The sequence below is a fragment of the Pantherophis guttatus genome, chromosome 3, assembly GCF_059756535.1.
Source record: "Pantherophis guttatus breed Tessera chromosome 3, ASM5975653v1, whole genome shotgun sequence".
In the NCBI taxonomy this organism is placed as follows: domain Eukaryota; kingdom Metazoa; phylum Chordata; class Lepidosauria; order Squamata; family Colubridae; genus Pantherophis; species Pantherophis guttatus.
Window position 1 is genome coordinate 65,009,305 of NC_142065.1, and position 22,639 is coordinate 65,031,943.

At 34.6% G+C, this 22,639-nt stretch overlaps 1 protein-coding gene across 3 annotated transcripts in view; it reads right to left on the reverse strand.

Annotated features, from left to right (window-relative positions):
* USP24 (ubiquitin specific peptidase 24) overlaps positions 1–22,639 on the reverse strand; it is a 78,040-nt gene that overhangs the window by 21,298 nt on the left and 34,103 nt on the right. For all 3 annotated transcript variants that reach the window (XM_034415163.2, XM_034415162.2, XM_034415164.2), the window contains exons 16-40: positions 21,617–21,724; positions 20,662–20,811; positions 20,386–20,517; positions 19,908–20,019; positions 19,275–19,351; positions 18,289–18,429; positions 17,452–17,505; positions 17,048–17,163; positions 14,726–14,792; positions 12,965–13,075; positions 11,893–11,991; positions 11,656–11,817; positions 10,316–10,401; positions 10,078–10,171; positions 9,146–9,301; positions 8,073–8,170; positions 6,533–6,628; positions 6,203–6,431; positions 5,886–6,045; positions 5,575–5,730; positions 4,781–4,851; positions 3,928–4,088; positions 2,839–2,900; positions 1,890–2,081; positions 658–775 (exon numbers count right to left, since the gene is read on the reverse strand). In XM_034415163.2, the coding sequence (XP_034271054.1) occupies positions 658–775; positions 1,890–2,081; positions 2,839–2,900; positions 3,928–4,088; positions 4,781–4,851; positions 5,575–5,730; positions 5,886–6,045; positions 6,203–6,431; positions 6,533–6,628; positions 8,073–8,170; positions 9,146–9,301; positions 10,078–10,171; positions 10,316–10,401; positions 11,656–11,817; positions 11,893–11,991; positions 12,965–13,075; positions 14,726–14,792; positions 17,048–17,163; positions 17,452–17,505; positions 18,289–18,429; positions 19,275–19,351; positions 19,908–20,019; positions 20,386–20,517; positions 20,662–20,811; positions 21,617–21,724 (3,008 nt within the window). The remainder of the gene's footprint in view (positions 1–657; positions 776–1,889; positions 2,082–2,838; positions 2,901–3,927; positions 4,089–4,780; positions 4,852–5,574; positions 5,731–5,885; positions 6,046–6,202; positions 6,432–6,532; positions 6,629–8,072; positions 8,171–9,145; positions 9,302–10,077; positions 10,172–10,315; positions 10,402–11,655; positions 11,818–11,892; positions 11,992–12,964; positions 13,076–14,725; positions 14,793–17,047; positions 17,164–17,451; positions 17,506–18,288; positions 18,430–19,274; positions 19,352–19,907; positions 20,020–20,385; positions 20,518–20,661; positions 20,812–21,616; positions 21,725–22,639) is intronic.

Genomic DNA, 22,639 nt, shown 5'->3' on the forward strand with positions numbered 1-22,639 from the left:
ATGATAATTAAAAATCATCAAATTGGAGTAAAATAAATTACTATTTAGAAATAGCAATAGATTTGGATAAATGAAGTGATATAAAATTGAGAATATGGAATAAAACAAATCTTTAAAGGTTATTTCTCTACACATCCAGAAAATACTATTTATTTAGCATATTTTTAATTTATTCAATCCTAAATATTTTAGGTGGATTACAAGAACAAGAGAATTACAAAAATTAAAAGCACAATGAAATTTAACATCCATTCCACATTCTATCTACACGAACCATTGAATATTTTTGCTTGGTTCCGAAGAATAGCGAGGCACAAGCAGGCTATCATAGCTAAGGGAGCTCTCTCTTCTGACAACCAGCTTAACTTCATTCAGCAAAGGTATTTATTAAAGTAGGTAAATATTAACAAATGACCTAGGACTGATTTATAATGACGATATCATGAAACTCCTTAGTAACCTTTTTGAGGACATTTATTTTAGTTAGTGATTTCAGAATGAAGATAATGGAGTGAATGATAAGAAATGCAAAAATTTAAAAATGAAAATGCCCCATTTTGATTTACATATGGACATAGCTGATTGAACAAGTAACATAATACACCCCATACCCTACACTATTCTTTACTACCATCAATACACTAATATATGCTTTACTTTGGGTGAAAATCTTGTTGAGTAACAGCAATGCTGCCAGCGGGAGAATGACTATTCAGGATAATCCTAGATGCTCGGAAGAGGAAGTCATCTAATAATGGTTTGATCAAAGATGAACCTATGTAAAAAAAAAGCAAAACTATTATTACCAGCTAAGCATTAACATATTTGCAGAAAGCATTTATAGAACAGACTGGTATATGGCTAGATACACCGGTAATCAAAGAACATGTATTTCTCATAGTTTTCCAGGTTCAAATCTGGCTTCCCCATTAACTTCGCTTGTCTGAAAGACACAAAAGAGGATCACATGATTCCAGGATACTGCAATTGCCATAAATATGAGTCAGTTGCCAAGCATCTGAATTTTGATCACATGACCAGAGGGATGCTGCAAGTGTGAAAAACGGTCATACATCACTTTTTTCAGTGATGTTGTAACTTCAAATGGCCAGTAAACAAACCATTGTAATTCGAGGACTACCTGTATTTATCCTATATCATATTAAAATGTTCCATTAAAGTTAGAAAAACTGTTAAGTATTGGCAATGTTTGAATTTCAGTTCAACCACCCACCCATCCAAACAGGCACAATAGGAGGGAATACTAGCTCTTGATCAAATGTAGAACTCGTCAGCATTTTAAGTATAGCAGATTATCTACCTTGGGGATGGAGGACTTTTCAAATGTTCAGAGGCAGGAAGTATGCAGGGGATGCCTCTGTCAGAAGTCTTCCATTAACTTTGAAGGAGGAACTTTGATATTTTTCTAGTGGGACTTGGAATGCTATTCTAAAGGCCACCCCTTTTTATTCTCTAGGTATCTATCCTGGAAATAATATTTTAATCACATTTGCATAGATTTCTTACAAAATATTTATTGTGTTTATATCTTTATGTATCTAAATTATATACATACACACAGACACAAACACAGATACAAACATAGAAATAACTGAATAGAAATAAACTTGTTTATATTTGATTTAGTGCACTGTATGATCGTAGTATCTTACACACCATGCTGAAAAAGTAAAATTCCCATACAGCAGCACTCCCTGGTTTTGTAAATAAAGATTTACCTGAAGCTTCCACATAATAAGTCAAAAATGATACTGATAGTAGCAGAATGTCATAATTTTTAACCAAAGTTGTATTTACATTCAACTGTGCAAAAGAGTAAATAATTCAATTGTATTGAATTACAATGCAATTAAAACATGAATAGTTACCTAACATTTCCTTTTCTGCTCCACAAAGTGAGAGAAGAGTCTTAATAAGTCTTAAATGTCCTGCCAATAACACATTGTCAGCTTCACTGGTTTCACACTCAGCTGCACGGGTAGGTTCAAAATTATCCAACCAAGTGATTTCATCCTCCAACATGGCAGCTGGACTAATTTTTAATTGTTCCATTTCTGAAGCTATGTGATAGAAATCAAACAAAGGAAAGGGAGAAGGAAAATAGTAAGCACACCACTATACTTGAATAGTAGCCCAAACAGAAACATAATTGAAATCAACAGTAATGCTAATTTAAGGCATGTGACATAAAGCAAGCATTTAGTTTAAAAATTAATGTAGTTCCACTCCTTAAAAATGACATGACTGAGATCTTTCAGGTAGTACAACCTGTGGTTCTGTTACCAGAATCAAATATTACAATTTACATTATTACAATAATTTCACATCTTAAAAATCATTTTAGAAATAGTTATTGAAAAGATATAGTTTTTCCTTTACTCATATAGTTTATATAACTATATAACTGTATGTATGTATGTATGTATGTATGTATGTATGTATGTATGTATGTATAATATCTTATGTATACTTAGTTTAAAGAATCTCAGAATTATTCTGGTTACTTATTAAAGCTCTATAAAGATGTTATTTCTATCAACAAGATAGAAGAGTTTATTTCCTTAGCCTTAAAAGTGGGATTAACAAATACTGTTATTCTTCTGTTTATTCAGGATAAATATAAACTGTGGATTTTGAACTAAATGACAGAGCGTTTAAGACAAAGTTCACAAGGAAAAATTGTAAGAATAAAATAGTTTTAGTTGGCTTTTTCAGAATAAAAGATTTTGGTTGTTGTGTACCTAGAATTCTATTTTTTTTTTTTATAAAGAACATTTTCTTTTGCTATTTAAAGCAGTTTTAGTTTCCACTACTTACATGTAAGATCGTCCAATAATTGGCATCTAAGATCAAAGTACTCTGTACATTGGGACAAGTGTCTAAAAATGAATTCAAGCAATTAATATTATGATTCTTATAAGCATATGGCATAATTTGTAGAAATCGTTATTTATACATACATTGTTTTCTCATATAAAGTTTAGAACAGCAAAAGATAAGAATCTATTTACAATAATATTAATATACTAAACCATGGATAAGTTGGGCTGAGAGATAATTATCTTAAAGTTACCTAGTGACTTTTTACAGGTGAAGGTGGACCTGAAACTAGGTCCCCTTTTTTCTAGTTCAACTTAAATTATGCAGATAGTCCTTACTTAACAACCACTCATTCAATGATTCTTATATTATACCAAAGGATAATAATGGTCTAGCTGTTCAACAATCCTTCCACAGCACCCCATTCTGGGCAGAGCTTGACAAGGACACAACAACCATAGTAAATCAACCTTGTAGGACATCATGCCTGATAGTACTGAAAATCATAAATGGCTATAACATCACTTATTTACCAAAGCTAAAGCTACTGTATAATCTTTGTACCATATCCCTGTCTTCCCATCTGAAATGGGTAGAGATAATATTCCGCAAATGTGAAATCAGTTTGAAGTCCGTCTTCTGTCTGTTTTCCATGGCAATTATTTTTTGCTGATATTGTTTTGACTTCAAGATTTAATATCTTATTTTGTATTTAAATTATTTTACCACACTAAATGGAAGCTATTTAGAATAAAGGGAAGGAATCTAATTCAAAATTATTAGCTTGACCTATTTTGTTTGTGCATATTATACAATCACATAGTTAAGAATACATTAACTTGGCAAAAGGCTATCACAAATTACTTTCTTCAACTCTCCATTTAAAAAGATCTTACATGAAGAAATGGGTATATTAGGGCCCAACAATTTCTATATGATGGCATCGTTTCCACAGGAGATTGAACACATTCAGTTCACTTCTAGCACTTAGGTATTTTGCTTCTCTGGCCGAGTTATTTTCATTTAAGTATAGATTTCAGACAAATGCTTATGTTTAACTCTGTTTAACTCATGTCTCCAGCTTACCTCTGGTTGATTCCTCTCATGATGCTGGTAGGTGACCAAAGGGGCAGCTGGGCTGTAAGAATGACACTCAAGAGAAATTGGTTGGGTTTCTGAACCTCAGGATGAGCCAATGTATCTGTCTGACTAAGGGTATATAATTGATCACAGGCAACACGACGAATCTGGAAAAAATAAAAGCAAATATCTGGTCACAAACCTTTTGAAACAGAAGTGCTTTAGGAATCTGGAAAACCAACTTCACATTTTGCTCACTGCACATTAAGCTAAACTTTTTAGCATGGATTCATTTGAAATGCCTTTTATGGCTCTTTTCTTTTACTGTACTATCTTTTTGTTACGCTACCCCCACTAAGCTCCTTTTTTGTTTTGAAATTCTGATTGGCAGTTCTACTACCCAATCATTACAGTCTCCCTTGCTAATGGTCTGCAAACCAGAAATCAATTGATAACTTTAAAAACAAACAAACGAACAAACTATACTACTATGCTAACAGTAAAATTAAATAGAACTATTTTATTTTATTTAATAACTGTGTTAGAACATTTCTAACTGGATAATTTTCTCTATACAGGAAATGCTGTCACTCTGCATGAAGCAAATATAATTTTGATTTTAAACTTGTATACATGCATTAATAATCTTTAAAATATTTTAACGTATGTGTGTCCTCGCCCAAGTGCACCTCTCTTATCCTAGGAGTTATATGCAGCATGTATCAATCATGTAAAAGTAGCTTGTCAGTAGCAAATATTTATCGCTTGTCCCTGATACAGATCTGTCCATGTAAAAGATGTTTATGTTCCTAATGTCCTGGAAAAAAATATCTTTGAAACAGAAATGCAAACTACTCACCTCAGCACTTGGTGAACCAAGTAGTATGTCTATGATAAAATCAGCAACACAAGGGAGATTGTAGAAAGATCCTAAGATAAAAACATCCTATGTTTTCAAAGTGTTTTATTAAAATATGTTGCATAATTTTATACTATTAGCATTCATATGTCAGAAAATATGCACACAGATGGTCCTCGACTTACAACCATTTGTTTAATGACCATTTGAAGTTATAGTGGCACTGAAAAAAGTGACTTATGACTGTTTTTCACACGTATGACTAGTGCAACATCCCCTTGGTCACATGATCAAAACTTGAATGCTTGGCAACTGGCATGTATTTATGACAGTTGCCGTGTCCCAATGTCATATGTTTATCTTTTGCAATCTTTTGACAAGCAGTCAATGGGGAAGCCAGATTCACTTAACAACTCTGTTATACTAACTTAACAACTTCAGTGATTCCCTTAACAACTTGGCCAGAAAGCTTGTAAAATGGGACAAAGCTCACTTAACAACTGTCTTGCTTAGCAACAGAAATTTGGGGCTCAACTGTGGTTGTAAGTCGAGGATTTATCTGTATGTAGCATTTATATCATATAAGTTATGTGCTGACCAACTTCCAAGACTTTGAACAGGTACTTGTTCTTACAGCATAAGGCAAGCACTGATAGAAATAAGGAAAGGATGAAAGCAAAATTTGGGAAGGTTGGATTGAATCTTCACAACATAATAGGACCCACTTTATGTAGCACAATTATTAATGGAACTGACATTAAATATAAAAGTGTAACAGGTTCCCACAAGCTTACCTAGTTGTTGGCTACGAAGTTGTAGACATGTAACCAAGAGAGATAAAGCCTCTCCAGCAATCAGTGCATCTTTGGTGGATACTGAGTGCTGCCTCACACAGATTCCAGCATGTAGAGTGGTTGGTTCCCCTTCACTTCCTGAACTGCAATTGCTTCCTGCAATAGATTGAAAAGAGAGATCATATAAAAGCATCTTCCTTTTCAGTCTTACATTTCTCTCAGGTTTGGATTGAATTAGCTACTGGTAGAATCAAATGTCTTACCGAGAACGAACTCTCTGCTTTTTCAATTAAATTAAGCTAACACAGTACCTGAGCTGCTAAGCCGATTACGAATCCCAACAGGAAACAAGGTGTTGCTTTCTTTTATTGGCTGGCTGCTCCCCACCAGATCAAGGCGTCCTGCAGCCGCGGCCCATGAGAGTCGCATGAAACAAGCAACTGTAGATGTGAAGTCACTCGCATCCATGGTCTGTGAAGAAAAAGGAAATTCTTGCTTGCTTGAGATAAAAAGGCAAGGTGACACTTCAAGTAACCACAAATCAGAGGGCTGTTGTGATCAGTCTATTAACATTCTACACAAAAAATATGTAACCTTTTATTTTAGTAGAGCTGTTGCTATTACTTACTTGTATTGCGACTCGTGCGGCAGGAATTATCTCCTCTACTCTAATGGAGGACCTGTCTGAAACAGACAGTTGCCGATATGAAGACTTCTCTGGAGTTCCACAAATGGACATCTGCCTGGTAGTTTGCCGAGTCACGTTACGGAAAGGGCGTGAAGAAAGTGTTTCCACTCCACATTTAGCTACATCTTCATCTAATAAACTTGGCATTGTTTGCCCAACAAGCAAAAACCTAAACAAAAAAATGTGCCGTTTGAACTATGAAGAGCACTGGCTACATTAAGATCAAACTATTCAGCATGTTACAAATTTCTCAACAAATCAAGCACATACCTTGCTAGCTGCAAACAGATGGAATATACTCCCTGTCTGGTTTCATAGTCTACTTCTGAGGGGATGGAATCTCTCTGCATGACATTCACTACCAAACTAGAAAACAAAACCATTAGCTTTCTTTAAATAATAGAATTAAAGGTGTAGAAAACTAGTAATGAGACAGATCTTTTTTACAATAAAGTATCAAAACTGAGCATTGCTTGTTTAACTGCATGAAAAATTCTTACAAACGGAAGTCTGCTAAATGATTTACGTCAGGGGTGTCAAACTCAATTTCACTGAGGGCCGCATCAGGGTTGTGTTTGACCTCGGGGTTGGGGATGGGGAGGCGTGGCAAGCTCAATGTCATTCGTGTTGGGGGCACCTGTGTTGGCCTGAGCACTCTGTCAGTGAAAACAGAGCTTGGGAGGGCTGCCCTCCCGAGCTCCATTTTCACTGGCAGAGGCACCATGGGCCGGTCCTTCGCTGTTTCCAGGGTGGTCTGCGGGCCAGATCTAAGCACCCCACGGGCCTGAGTTGGACACCCCTGATTTACGTGATCACTACACTACTTTGGCAGAATTAACTTTATGTTCCTTTGCCATTTGGGACAGTAACATAAAGTTAAATGTTCTACTTCCAATGATGTAAAATTCTAGTTTTTGGTATACACAAACTAATACTCCTTCCTTCCTCTCCTTTCCCTGAACAATGGCTGATTCACTGGTACTTCAGTTGCTAAGCTGTGTAGGAGATGAATTAGTTAACATTTTTGGAACATCCCTGTCTAATGTCTGAAAGTTGACTCATGGCAACTGGACTTCTTTTCTTTTTGGTTTGAAATGTTTCACTGTTTATCCAAGTAGTTTCTTCAGTCTACTTGGATAAGCAGTGAAATGTTTCAAACCAAGAAGAAAAGAAGTCCAGTTGCAGAACTCAACTTCCAGATAACTCTATCTGGATGATTGAGAATCTTCATCTTCTTCCCTGCCTAATCCTTATAGTTTTACAAGCCAAAACACTGGTCAATTGCCAAATATATACAGAAATATGTTCAATGTTAGTATGGTTTCCTTAGTGATCTTGATATCTATGATAGCTTCACATTTCAGCAAAACTATTTTTTGGAAAACAAGTTCCATTTATCACACAATTCTTTAAATAACAGCTTCATTTTCTTTCTTACAATAGGACTTGTTTTCTGAAATCAACCCAATAAGAGTTATGCAGAGGTTAGGACTAAATTAAAGACTGAGAGTCAGTTGTAGTTGGTACCCCTATAGTCAGCTTATTTACAGAAGACCTATAAGTGAAAGGAGAGGACAAATACTTTCAGTAAAATTGACCACTACCATGTATGTAAGTTTGAAAGCTACTTAGAAAGTAAGAATTGTGTATAAACAAATGAATTAGTAAGACAAAGTAACTTATCTTCCTATAATATTCGGAACAGTTGCCCAAAAATTAAGTTACAACATTTAATTTCAACTGACTTGTAAACATTCAACAATTTGACCTTAGGTAACCCTTCAGCTGATTGAAATATTTAAAAACCAACCTCAAGCCTCCTGCTCTAAGGAAGTTTTCACAAAACGATTTGGCACAATTTCTTGCCATTTCATCATCTGCTGTAGGCATTAGCTTGGAACTCAATACCTAAAAATATTCATAATTTCAGAAACTTGCAATTAAACCCATTTCACCAAATAGTTTGCATGATTTCCTACTTGGCAACAGGCAGCAATATCTACTTTTGAATACTATTCAGAATATTATGCAATTAAAAAAAATTATCTGAATTCAAAGGGTCCTTTTGATGCACTTCCCACTCACCGGTTATAATGGTGAGTGGGAAATGAATCAATACGAGTAATAATATAGCTTCCTGAACATTAACAAAGCTTTTTAATGTGTTAAGTTTAATTCAGTACCAAACACTCATTTCAAGGAGCAAATTAGGAGACATTTTGATACTTATAGTACATAAATATAATGGAAAAACAGAATTATAAAATGATGAGTGATATGTATGATCAATGCAAGGCAAACAATAAAGAGTTATTTGCTTGCAGAATCTCTGAGGAGACTGTAAAAAAAGATAATCTAAACCAAGAACATGGCACTAATATAAAATAGGCAAATTGGGGCCTTTTCAAAATGGAGGACTTAAATTCTTATTCATTTCAGGCAGCTGGACCAGAGATAAGGTATTGTAAAAATTATAGTTCAAAGCAGTAGACTAAGTTACATTAAGTTGTTTATTCCTGATTTATGAAAAGTTTCATTTTAAAATGATTGATTGATCTATACTGCATTACAGGAACCAGACTTATTATAAATACCTTAATTATTATAAATAATAAGAATAATTGAAAATTTACCAAATTTTGCTATAGCGATCATAGCAAGCATTGAATAAATGTATTATTTTATGCTATTAAGAAGTCTCCTAGCAAATAAGCATTGGTTAACTCAGTACCTTTTCTATTGACTGACAGTTTCCCACAGTTTTTCTTTTAAGACAGAAAACTGTTCTAGCCTTACATGAAGATAATGGGAACTGTACAGCTAGGCAAAACATGTGTTATATGTCTGACTTTGGCTTTTCTCTAGCCACAATTTCATTCTTACCTCAAGATTATAAAGCACTCTAAAGGTAGACATTCCTGGAGCAAAAGACCTGAAAAGACTTTCAAGAATTGAAGCTGCACTAGGTTGGTGTTGGTGCTTTGCAGACAGAGAAGGAGATTTTGAAGACTGAGCATTTGTTTCAGAGAGCAGTGTTTTCTAAGAGAAAAAGAAGCACAGAAAAAATGAGTAGAAGGGTATTCTTACATGGTCTGTGAAATTATTATAAATAACTCTCAGTGTTTAAAACAATCTTACATACCGCATTTATAAGCCCTAACGAAGTTTCAAAAACACTCATTACATTTTAAGCAAAATATACTGCTTTTTCAGAGCCCCCAAACTAATTATCTGTAAATAGATTATCCTGTAATCTGCTTTTTCCCCCCAAAGTAAGCTTTGCCTAAGAATAATTTTCCTATCTTAGATTATATATGGAATATATTTAGGATTCAGTGCCTGTTGGCTGCTGGCTTGTGAAGGCAGTTCAGCCAGGAGTATTAAGATTATATTAAATGAGCCTGTAACTTAAACAGACATACATTAAAGATAATAAATTCTGCTGTACTTTTAGGGGAGGCTTGCCAGCTAATGCAGAGCTATGCCAACACTGCACTATTTTCCAGTCCCAGTGGCAGTAAACACATTAGACACACTGTATGAATCTCTAGAAATGAAGTACTCATACTGAGCAAATAGGGAGTACCCACTTTACAAAATCAATATTCCATTTTATCCAAACTATCAGAAACCATTTTAATGTAGCCAGTGACAATTTACATTTTATCCTATAAGAACTAATAGGTTGCTTCAAGCTAAATCATTACAATTAATATCATTCTAGTTCTCTTTTCACTCATTTCGGTATGAAAAGTTAAGAAGGAAATAAAACTTTAATATTATTAGTTTTTATCATTCTGGTTGGCAACTGGTACCTTTCGTCCGAGTGAATCTAATTGATCAAGAGCTTCCTGAATAGCTGGATCAGTAGGAATCAATAAAAGAAGCCTCCGAACTCTCAAAGTAATCCTGAAGAATTTAAAAAATACACGATGTACTTAGATTTCTGCTGGAGGACAGTCTGTGTGTATTTGCACATGCTTTTAAAGAATCTGGCTCTTTAAACTCTGCAGCCACAGCATTTCCATACTACATTAACAACACTTAACTTACCTTGGCTCTTCCAGGTTAGCAAGCTGGTAAAGCATATCAAATACATTGTATACAAGGGCCATTACTACACCAGGAAGGGATTTTTCCTGAGGATTAAAAAATAAATTATGAGTTCTTTCATCTCTTTTAAACAATCTTATTTGCAAGCACAGCAGCATAAATTTAAAACTTTATTTAAAGACATAGTTTTCCTTCCTTTTCTAGCATAAAACTTTTTACACCAACTTCCAGCTATCTCCACAAATTAAACACTTAATATGAATCTGCAAAGAAATCAGGACAACTATTCTGGTTTTGTTTTGTGTGAAAACAACAGAATTAGCAGATTACATTTCTGAGATCTGAATTATCTGAGTTCTGGGATGAAATTTTTCTCTTTGAACTATTTTAGGGACAGCTCTTACTTTAGCACTTGTTATTTATAGCTGGCATTATTTCAAACAATTTGGATGCACTCGTTTCTGAAATTCTAGTAAGACTCTGTTTAAGTCTTAAACAGGTTTTCCATTTTAAGTTCGTCTCACTTTCAGAACATCAGCTTTCACCACCTTTCTAGGTAATTTTTAAACTTCATGAGCAATTTGGGATTTTCCAGGAAACAAATGACTAAGATGCCCAAATGCATGTACTATGAAAGGATTATTATAATCAATTAATCAATATACTTTATATCTGGATAAAGGGGACAATATTAGAGAGCAAATCATGGGTGAGCAGAATTCATTTTAGAAAACCAATTTAATAAAAATTGGGTATCTGCAAAAAAAAAATTGCTAGAAAAGGAGAGATAGAAGATGTAATCTCTTCATTTAGAACATAACTCTATCCCAAAGGTGCTTTCAAAAAGGAAACTTTTTATTTATTTATTTGTCAAGCATATATAAGATAACAGGTAAAAGTATAAACATAATTTGAATACATGAAAAGAGTAAGAGTAAAAGGAATATTAGGACAGGGACGGTAGGCACGCTGGTGCAGTTATGCATGCATACCCCTTACAGACCTCTTAGGAATGGGGTGAGGTCAACAGTAGACAGCTTAAGGTTAAAGTTTTGGGGGTTTGGGGAACTGGACTTCCTTGACTTTTCCTGAAGACACTTCACTTCTCCATGGATTCCCCACCAGTTAATTAGAACTGAAGAAGCTAGTTGGACGACAAATGAGAAGTCTTCAAGAAAAATCAAGAAAGTACAGTTACCTTTTTCAAAGCACCTTTGGGACAAGTCTTCCATGACTTGGAAGACTGATAACCACTATAGACATAAACCTAACTCTGACAGACAGTACCCTGACACTTAATGAAAAATATGAAATACACATTTCAGTCTTTCATGCTTTACCTGTTCCATTGCGTATGATGAACTGAACACATTGCTACTGCTGCTGGATGAATCGGCAGAACTTGCTGATGGAGTTCCACTTCCCAATGTTTTTACGGTAAGTGATTGTTCATCAGAGAAGCCTAGCTGATGAAGCAGCTTCTGATCTTTATTCACTGTTAACTGAAATATTTAAAAAAAATTCTTAGATTTAGCAGACATTACAACTTGAAATATACTTATAAGCAATTAACATACCAAACTATCGTTGGCAAAGATCTGAATATTGTCCACAGGGGCATTCAATAATTTTGCTATTTTCCATCTGACACTTCCAATGATTTCATTGCTATGAGCCTGTAAAAGTAAAGATAATTTTGTCATTCATACTCTCTTTCTTTCTGCGCCAAGCTCAAACTGCCCAAGGAGCTGCTGATACATTTCTACAGAGGAATTATTGAGTCTGTCATCTGCACCTCTATAACTGTCTGGTTTGGTTCTGCAACCCAACAAGACAGACACAGACTTCAGTGGATAATTAGAACTGCCGAAAAAACAATTACTACCAACCTGCCTTCCATTGAGGACCTGTATACTGCACGAGTCAAAAAGAGGGCTGTTAAAGTATTTATAGCCCCCACACATCCTGGACATAAACTGTTTCAACTCTTACCCTCAAAACGACACTATAGAGCACTGCACACCAGAACAACTAGACACAAGAACAGTTTTTCCCTGAACGCCATCACTCTGCTAAACAAATAATTCCCTCAACATTGTCAAACTATTCACATTAGGCTGCATTACTGTTGCTATTGGTCTTCTCATTGTTCTCATTGTCTCCCATCTCCTCCCACTTGTGACTGCATGATTGTAACTTTGTTGCTTGTATCCTGGCGATTTATATTGATTGTTTCCTAGTATGATTTGATTGCTTATTGTACCGTATGACTGTCACTGGGTGTTGTGCCTTGTGATTCTTGACGAGTGCATCTTGTTTTTTTATGTACACTGAGAGCATATGCACCAAAGACAAATTTCTTGTGTGTCCAATCACACTTGGCCAATAAAGAATTCTATTCTATTCTATTCTATTCTATTCTATTCTATTCTATTCTATTCTATTCTATTCTATTCTATTCTATTCTTTCTATTTCTATTCTACAATCATATGTCATCACCATATGAAAAGTATAAGTGCTCCATGCTGTCTGTCAAGTTCTAGTGTTTTTCAACATATTACATATTATCCCTTATATCAATTTCTTTTTCTTTTTTACTAGGAAATTCTGCAATCCTAGAAGTATTACCACACTATAAAATTACATACCTCTACTGTAAATGTATCTTTGGTAGACTCATATGTGACATTGAGAGTTAAAAGATGACCATGAAAGGAGGCACCATGAGGTAGAATAGTACGAGGAACAGAGTAAAGATCCTATAGAGGGAAGGAAATATATATATAAAGTGCTTTCTGAAAGAGAATCCAATTAAATAATATATACTTTTGGATCATTTTCCTCAATAAATAAATGAATATGTTTTGACTCAGTTGCTTAATTGGTTTCTTTTTATCTAGTTATGCTACTTATATAGAGAACAGATCACATCATAGGTCATATTTAGGCAAAATAATAAAAATTAAAAAGGATTCACAAATTTTTAAGCACCACTGCATATTATTCAAATTACTTCAGCAGCATGCAGGATCTACAATCAACTGGCCTCATTTATGACAACATGCAGTTACAAAGGAAACATCCTACTTCACTCCAGAACATACAACAAATCAACTCTTTAGAACCAGGCTCTCCATTATAATTGCATTAATATTGACACGATAGGCAGCGATACTCAACTGGCAAAAATAAATCAGGCTAAACTATCCACACAATGAGATCAGTGTGTAGATCAACACAGACCAATTCCCAGGGAAGAGCCTATTAAATTACTAGCTACAAAGGCAAAACAACAGAATATGCTGGGTTGTTATTCACAACTACTCAAACACACCAATAATAATCAGCAACCAGTACTGGATGTTACACTTTCATAGGTTTTGGTGGCAAGCCCATATTTGCATATCCAACCTGAAGAAGATTCTTACAAGCACCAGGATAAAAAACACGGGAACCATACCTTGCAGCAAGACCAACTGTCTACTTTATCCCACATCTACACAAATGTTTCCCTTTCACACAAAGCTTTACACACAAAGTTAGAATTGCTTTCACATGTCTTCTTCTAATGTGCCATCATCTGTCAGCAATGCTCTCTGGATTCTACATACAAGAAAAACAGGCCAGACCTTGCACAAAAGAATTAATGGACACTAGCTTGTCATCCGGACTCAAAATAAACTCAAGTTGACAGCAGTATTTTAAACTTCGAAGACATTCCACCATAGAGCTCAAAGGGGAGTTTGGAACAAAGAAACTTTTCTAGAACAACTGAGTTGGAAACATAGCAAGATACATGTATACATTAAGAGATTTTAAGCTATTTTAGAACAATATACACAATAGGTTCTTAATACATTCCCATTACTGATAGGAACTTGTATTCTGCTTCCTAAGAAATGTCTATTAGCATAGCCACCCTGTCTCCCCCTCCCTTCCCTTCATCATCCCAATATATTTAAACACCACATTAGTCAAGTCATTCCATGTATTTGATGAAGCGAGCTTCAGCTCATGAAAATTTATGTCTTAAATAAAATGGTTTACAAGCAACCAATATGACACTCTTACAACTGTGACAAAGGATAATTGAAAGCTATTATTGATAATTCCAGGAGTCAGTTGTCTTAATTTTCTTGACAGGCATTTTCTGCCCACAGAAATATATATAGAATCTGCAGCTATTAAAAAGCTGTTTTCTAATCACACTTGTCCTTGTCCGTCCCCCCAATCCCCACTCTCTGCATATTCTCACTGCAAGATTTCTTACAGTTGGACTGAGTTATACTTATTTGAATTAAGCTGCAGAATGAATCCAATTATAGAAAAAGAAATTAAATAATTGATTTCCAGATACAAACTAAGCATTCAGTAAATCAAATATTTGTACAAAAGTATGTTTCTTTTACCTCTATTGTGATAACATAGCGTTCTGCCAGAAGTAGCAGTCTCTCAATGATTACAAGTTTTGTTGACCTAGAGTAGCAGAGATTTAAAGTAGCAGAGATTTAGATAACTTTCAAACAATATTTGAACTGATTTTGAATTGGGTAATCATTATTAAAAATGTATATTTGAATGACCTTTGAATAAATAACAGAGATTTGAATAAGCTTCTGAAGAATATTTTCATTTTCAGAGAAGTGGCATTAACTTGGAGTTGTTTTCTGATATATGATATAAGTACATGTCTTACCATGAAATAGTATTAAGTCATACATGTATACATACGTGTGTTCAAGTCCAAGGTAGCAATTAAATAGGGAGCTGATTATTACTATTTCTAAAAAGCAGTAGTCTAACTATATTTTAAAAGAAAAATAAGTGCTACTATTGAGTAGAAAAGCCCTCCCATCTCAAGTGACATACAGAAAGCATGAAGCAATTATTTTAATATACTAGACTATTTCAATCAGTGAAATATATCACACATGAAGATTCAATTACAATATTTATCTCTTCCTTTATGTACAGTCTGTCCAATGGCTCACAGCAAAAGAAGAAGAAAAAAGAAAAGAAAAGAGTACAAGTTTTCCATATTTTTTGTATTTGGTATGAGTTTTTATTTCAGAATAATATTGTAAACAAATATGTTACATTAGTAAGTTAGAAATATGATGCAGGACATCCACATTAATAGAATAAAAATATGTATCAAGAAGGAATACGCTCATAAGCTTGAGAACATGTTAATACTGCAGGTGGCAAATAATTAAATATGTGTTTGCCTGTTTCAACAAAATTAATAGGACAGTGCATTAAGAAAAACTCTGAATTTAGCCATGTGCCCAATTTAGCCATTTTAATTATTTTAAAAAGCTACACAGCAAACAATAAAAAAACTGGTAAGGACTCTTTTGTGGCTTCTGCTTTCAAAAACTGCCCCAGAACAGAATATAGCAATGAAGCACGGTCTAAACAATTCATTTTATTTTATTTTGTGAATAAAATAACATTAACAATAGCAGAAATATACTTTAATGGCTTTTGGCTTGATATTTTTTTCCCTAGTGCTCAAACATACAGATATTTGAACATTAGGAAGAAACTTCAAGCCAAAAGCCATATTTCTGCTATTGTTAAAGTTATTTTATTCACAGAATCTATTTGCCATATATATGCAAATAGCAATAGTTTAAACAGATCTTTGAGTTTATGTTGATGTGAAAATTGAACACTATTCCTTCCTTAACGTTATTGCGGTCATTAACCAGCATACAATGCTATTAGTCACAGTTCTGCACTCCACTCATATAGTTATCATTCTGGCATTTCACTACCTGACTGCAAAAGAAAACACAGACAGAAATGATTACATTATTTGTAATTGTTATATTTCTGTAACAAAGAAAACAGTGTCCATTTTCTCTGCCCCACAATATTATTAAACTTTCATCATGTATGCAACGGTCCCCTCCAAGGACACCTCGCCCCTCAACTAATTCTAGAAGCATGACTGGAATCTATGCCTTCTATGGATTGCTAAGTGTCTACTTCTTGGAATTCTTTAGAAAACAAAATCCACCATTCACGTAAGGCAGCAGCCCTGGGGTAAAATGCTACCGGTTTGGGCGAACCAATAGTGATCAAAACTACCGGCTCGGGCGAACCAGTAGTAAAAAAAAGCTATCTGTTTGGGCGAACCGGTAGTTTAAAAAAGCTACCGGTTCCTCTGAACTGGTATTTCCGATGAGCAGCTGTGCTGCTGGGTTTAGCGTTTGCTTTCTAGCAAAGCTAAATCGCACAGCACAGCTGATCTCCCCACTTGCTGCTCTACTTACTTTCCCAAGCCTCCTTTTGGTGCACTCTGCACATGCGCGCATAGACAGCACATGTTTGGTGCGCATTGTACATGCGCATGCAGCACGCATTTGACATGCAGCGTGCATGCGCAGCCAGCAAATCGGGAACAAACCGATTCGGATTTCATCACTGAGCAGCCCCCAACCTTTTGAGCACCAGGGACTGGTTCTGTGGAGAGAGGTTTTTCCACAGACCAAAGGGGATGTAGTTTCGCATGCTGCCTGCATCCCTCGAATGGTGCTTTGCTTGTTTGTGCAGACTGGTTGCTGACATGCCAGCATCGGTCCACGGACTGGGGGTTTGGGGACCCCTGAGCTTCAGGCATCTTTTGCACACCCACAAGTCATTTCTAAATATTTTGTATGCAAGTCCTGAGAATTGAGAAGGAAGATGGATAAAGTCTACGTACTGTGGAAGTGTAAGCTTACCTGTATGGAGATTGTACCGATGTTGCCACAGTTGGCATTGCAGTTGCTGTCAGCATTTTGGTAGCTCTGGTAACAGCATGGGTCAGCGTTGGACCACCAAGAGCTGAACTGGCTGCCTACAATGGAAAACATTATTGCTGAACTAGTCAAGGCTATTCAGATGACAGCAACCACTGAGGCCACATTGGGAAAATAAAAAGGAGATATAAGCCGATAGTTAAACTTTGGTGTCAATGAAGCAAATATTTCATTGATGCTGTAGTTAACGGGCAGAGCAATTTTGTCCAGAATTATTGATATTCAAGAACTTTATGGAACATTTGATTATGACATGAGAATTGTACAAGAACAAAATAAAACAAGAAATAAAGAAGAGATATTTATTTTAGAAAGTGAACTCTTACTTCTAATCTTGAATAACAATCAGCAATGAATTTCTTATGGAGTGACACAGAATCCTAAAATAATAAAGAACAAATCAGTTAAGTATATATAGAAAACACAGCATTATTTAAAACATAAATTGCTTAATGTAAACATGAGTAAGATTGAGAAAAATAATGGCTTAATACACTTGTCTTTTTAAATTTTGTGTAATTCAAACCATCCTAATCTAATAATTTGCTAGCATAACAATGAGCAACAATTTTCAGACTTTTTTCTTTCTTCTTGTCCCACTTCTAGGATGTGACAACTAATAGTTTATTGTATTTCATTGTGTTTACGGAGCATATCAGATTGCTAAATGCCTGTTAATATGTATTTTGCTTTTACTAGAAATCTTGGTTCAAATTTTCTATTTTGTTCCAAAAATGGCATCCAAAGTAAATTTCTAAATATCAAAAAATTGTAAATGTTAACAACTAGCCATTGTCTTTTGGGGCATATTTACGCAATGTAACAATATAAACAATAGGACATATTTCTCTGTTATTCCTGCTAACTCTTTCTATGAATTCAGCAAACATGCTATGGATGACTCCATCAACAATATGTTTAGCATATTTTCCAAGCTATGATTTGGATGACATGCTAAAGAAGACAAAACCATCTGGAGTTTGTCAGCTCACAGGAAGAGTTAGTGAAAATGATCAAAGCAGCATGGACCAGCACTTGCTCCCAAGCCAAATTCCCTCACAAAACAAACAAAAAAGAAAACAGAAAAAAGGTAAACTCTGGCCTCATATATATGTATCATACAGCTCTACCCATTGTACATGAAATAAATTCAGAATTATTACCTTTTTCAATCGTGGATTTAAATTAATGTAACTATAGTTTATTATTAACTGGATAGCTTCATTAGCTATTTCTTCATCTGGTGACTCCATTGCAATTTTCCAAATAAAATCCATTCCTATTAATTCCAGTTTTTCTACTTGCTGCAGAAACAAAAGTCAGTACTTGGAGCAGATAATATGTTACAGATAACATCAAAATAATCAAATTTACAAGACTTTTAAACATAGTAACTGACACCTTAAATATGCTGTGGGTTCATGGGTCACACTAAAGCAGTTGAACAAATTAAAAATAACACAAACTCAATCTCAATCTCATAAATGAACAACATTAATATACTTGCAACCCATGTTTGTTTGACCAATCTCTTTTTCTTTTAATTTATTTCTTAACTATTCTTCCCTTGTATTTCCAAAGACCAAGTTAGAGGCTTTGGAAGGAGATAAAAACCTAACTAGAAAACAAAAAAAAACCACAAACCCACCATGCATTCCTGTAGTATATCGTCAAAAAACACAGTTATCTTTATAAACCAATTTACAACAATGGCTTAGCACACAGTTTTATGAAAGTAAATGGTACAGACTGCAATTTATTCTTTGATACTTATGTTGAGTTTATTCCAAGAGAAAACCAGACTACATTATAGTTTAATGTGCTATATTAACATAGCAAAGCTATTTTTTATTATTTTAAAATAGTTTCTGAGTATAAGTCAACTGCACTCTTGCAACATATACAAATTAAATACCAAGTTGAGTGACAGAATTGATAAAATTCAAGTGAATTGACATAAAACTAAACCAGTAATGGATTAAGGGTTTAGATTTGCCCTATTGTTTAATTTTAGATTTAAATTTAGGGCAAATCTAAACTCCTAATCCTAAAAGAACGAACATCTAACCATCATTTTTTTTTCCATTTAAATTATTTTGCCTGTGAAATGTGAATGGTATACAGTATATGATTATAGAAAGGTGCTTACCAATTGAGTTCCTTGTCGTTTTAATCGATGATCACAAAGATTCACATTTTCAAAAAAGGTCTTAAACAAACCAAAACCTGTTTTTAAAAATGAACGGTGTAAAGGAATCCCACTATTTTTATTTAAGTACACAGCACAAATATTGGCTATATGAAACAGCTGCTTTCAGGCAAACTGACAATAGGTCAATATTGTTTAGATTTAATCCCCCCCTCCCCCGCCCTCCCCTCAAAAACCATTCACTAGATTGAATTCAGAGAACTACAAAGACAAAAAGGGCTAGGTAGTGGAGATTAGTTTCCCACCTCTTCTCCTGAGTTACAGGGCCTGGAAATGAAATGTAAGTACATTCCACTAGAGAAGGTATCTCTGGCCAATTTGGATGTCTCCTTTTCTGAGTCTCCAGTGCTGTATCTGACATTATCCATGCCCGGATCTCAGAATGATTATTTAGAGAGTGATTGGCAGATAGAGGAGCAACAGGAAAGTACTTCCTACCTACTTGACTCCCTAAGGATTTCTCTGAACCTAACACGATTTACAATATCAGAAAATTCACTAGTTTTATCCCAAAGTGTCTGACAGACATTCAGGATTATTCTGAAATCCCAAAAGGCAAAAATACTTACATACCATTCATAGTGATTTCATAGGACTCCAATTTAAGAATTTTTTCTTTAAAAAGCTGCTGCTGCACGTCACCTTCAAGGTCATGCTGTCCTTTTGTAAACCATTCAAAGCACATCTGTGAAAGAAACACATAATTTCATAACTTTTCTTACTTTAATAGGCAAATACATTGTTGCTTATTTCATGAGCCAAAATTTAGTTAGTAAATGCCTATTATTCAAAGTAAGTTTTCTGTATGCATAAACATCCAGTAAGGTATATTGATATTTATTCTGCCTAGCTTTATGTTTATCTTATATTTCCTTTTTAAAAAAATACTGTTTCAATTTCGTAACTTGAATCAGCTCAGCAGGGTATCTATATAATTGAGCTTACAAATGAATAAAAATTGGATGCCGTAATATGGGTAAACAAGAGTAGCTACTATAGGAACTATTCCGAACCACCTTGCATTGCTTGCCTACCATTTGCGGGATCTCACCTCTCGATCTAGCTCACAAACATCTTGGCCCGTTACAAGGCATTCCCAGATTTCCCGAGCACGATTCCATCCTAAATAGAGGGTGGCTTCTTGAAGAAAAAATGCCAGAAATTTGAGGTGTGCCTCTAAATACTAGAAAGAGAAAAATAATATATTTGAGTTGCACTGAATATTTTTTAAAGAGATTCCTTTACATTATTTAGGTGCTTGTATTTCTCATATGTATTTAAGTCTTTTCTCAATGGTTTCAGCTTTTATAAACCATTGTTTGCTTACCTCCCGATAGGTGTACCGGCCATCCACCAATGTTGCTCCTGACAGGCCTCCAGCGCCTGCTACTGAGGCAGCCAATCTGTGGCAAGCTATTAAGCTTCCTGTTACCAGTTTCACTATCTCAAAGTTTTTCTTCAAGTCTTGAATAATGCTCTTGACAAAAATATTAAAAAAAACCTTTTGTTAAATAAGGTGTTATAGTATATACAATAAGGTTTTAAATAAGTGGAAGTTTCCTGTATGCATCTCTGACCACAAATGCTATAGAGGCATAAGATTATACAGTTTCTATCCCCTTCATGCTCCTGGAATAAACTACCAAGTATTTAGAATATATGTTGAACATTTTCATGTTTCTTAACTGTGAACAAAATACTTCCCTTCATTTCTAAAATAAACATAATTTATTCATTAAATTTTAGTATTAACATAGAGAATCTTGCTTAATTTAATACTTCAATTTATTGTGACACTAGCACAAATTATTCATAAAAACATAGTCACAAGTTATGTATTTATTTACAATATAAATAATTAGTAAAGCATTCTTTCCTCTTATACGGTTTCACTGCTAGGTGAACTTTTCTTGGTTTATCTTTTTTTAATGTTTAATCTTGCTTTAAACTGGATGTTATTTGATATTTTCATAAACACAAGCCCATAATTTAATTTTTTCTTTAATCTTTTAGATTTTTAGCTTTTAATTGCTTGTGTTGTTTGCTAAGTAGGTTGTATAATGTCTCTCCAGAAAGATAATATGTACATTCAAATATTACATACAAATTATTTCTAATCCTGATTTCGTTGCCAAGGTCCAACTACCATTTATCAAGATATGATAATATGTAATATGTAACTTGATAAACATGTACAGTAACTGTTTAAGGTTTCCCATTTTTATTTTTCCACTTCCACTTCCTTTCTGTACATGTGTGCATGAAAAATATACAGTACTCACCTTATCTTGCTTTTGGTAGGTTTGTTTAATAAATGAGCGCGTGATCTCATGGAGTTGGCGTAAAGCTGGTACCACCCACACAAACTGTGGATTATTGTGCTGGGATGACTAATAAAAGATATCAACAAGTTAGATACTTAAAATTTATGGATACATAGCATAGATTTTCTTAGCTCTGTTTCCTATTTTAGACTACTTTTATGATTTATACTTACTTTTCCTAGATTTAACAGATTATTTTTTTTCAAGTTATCTTTTAGAAATCTGTATATGACACTGATGAGATAGCCATAGATACTGAAACTGAGTTGTGGATCTGGATGAATCTGAAGTGGATTCAGAACAGATGTACCCAGTGGATGTCTTTAACATATTCTGCCTCAGTTTGAAACCCTCTGCAAAATTCTGATCCTGGTCTGCTGTTCTAGTATACTATAGATAGCAATTCAGTTACTATACCAAAAATAAAAAGTTTGCACACTGCTGTAGGATGACAGATGAGAAGCACGGGATTCAGGGATCAATACAGGCTATTCAAGTTATTTTTATAATCAGATTTAAGTAGTACTTGAATTATAGCTAGTCATTTAGTGATCACTCAAAGTTACAATGGACCCTCCAAAAGGTACTTGTGACCATGATTCAAAGTTCTGATGGCCCCCTCCCCCCATATGGCCGATTGCAGTATCCCACAGTCATGTGACAATTTATCAAGTTTTTTTGACAGAACCCAATATTTATTTCTGGTTTCTGACAAAAAGCAGCCATTGCAGGCAATGGCTAGTTTAATGGCCATGGTGTTCACTTAATGAATGCCACAAAAGTTTAAAATGAGGTCAGTCACATGATGATCCACTTAATGACTGGCATGACTTACGACTTACGTATGACTCAATTACAGTTTTGTAAATAAATAAATAAATAAATTCATTATCCCAATCATTTTTTTTGTGTGTGTGCCCAGCAAAACCATGGGAACAAGGCCTTTTGTGCACTGATCAGACAATGCAAGAATAATCAAAG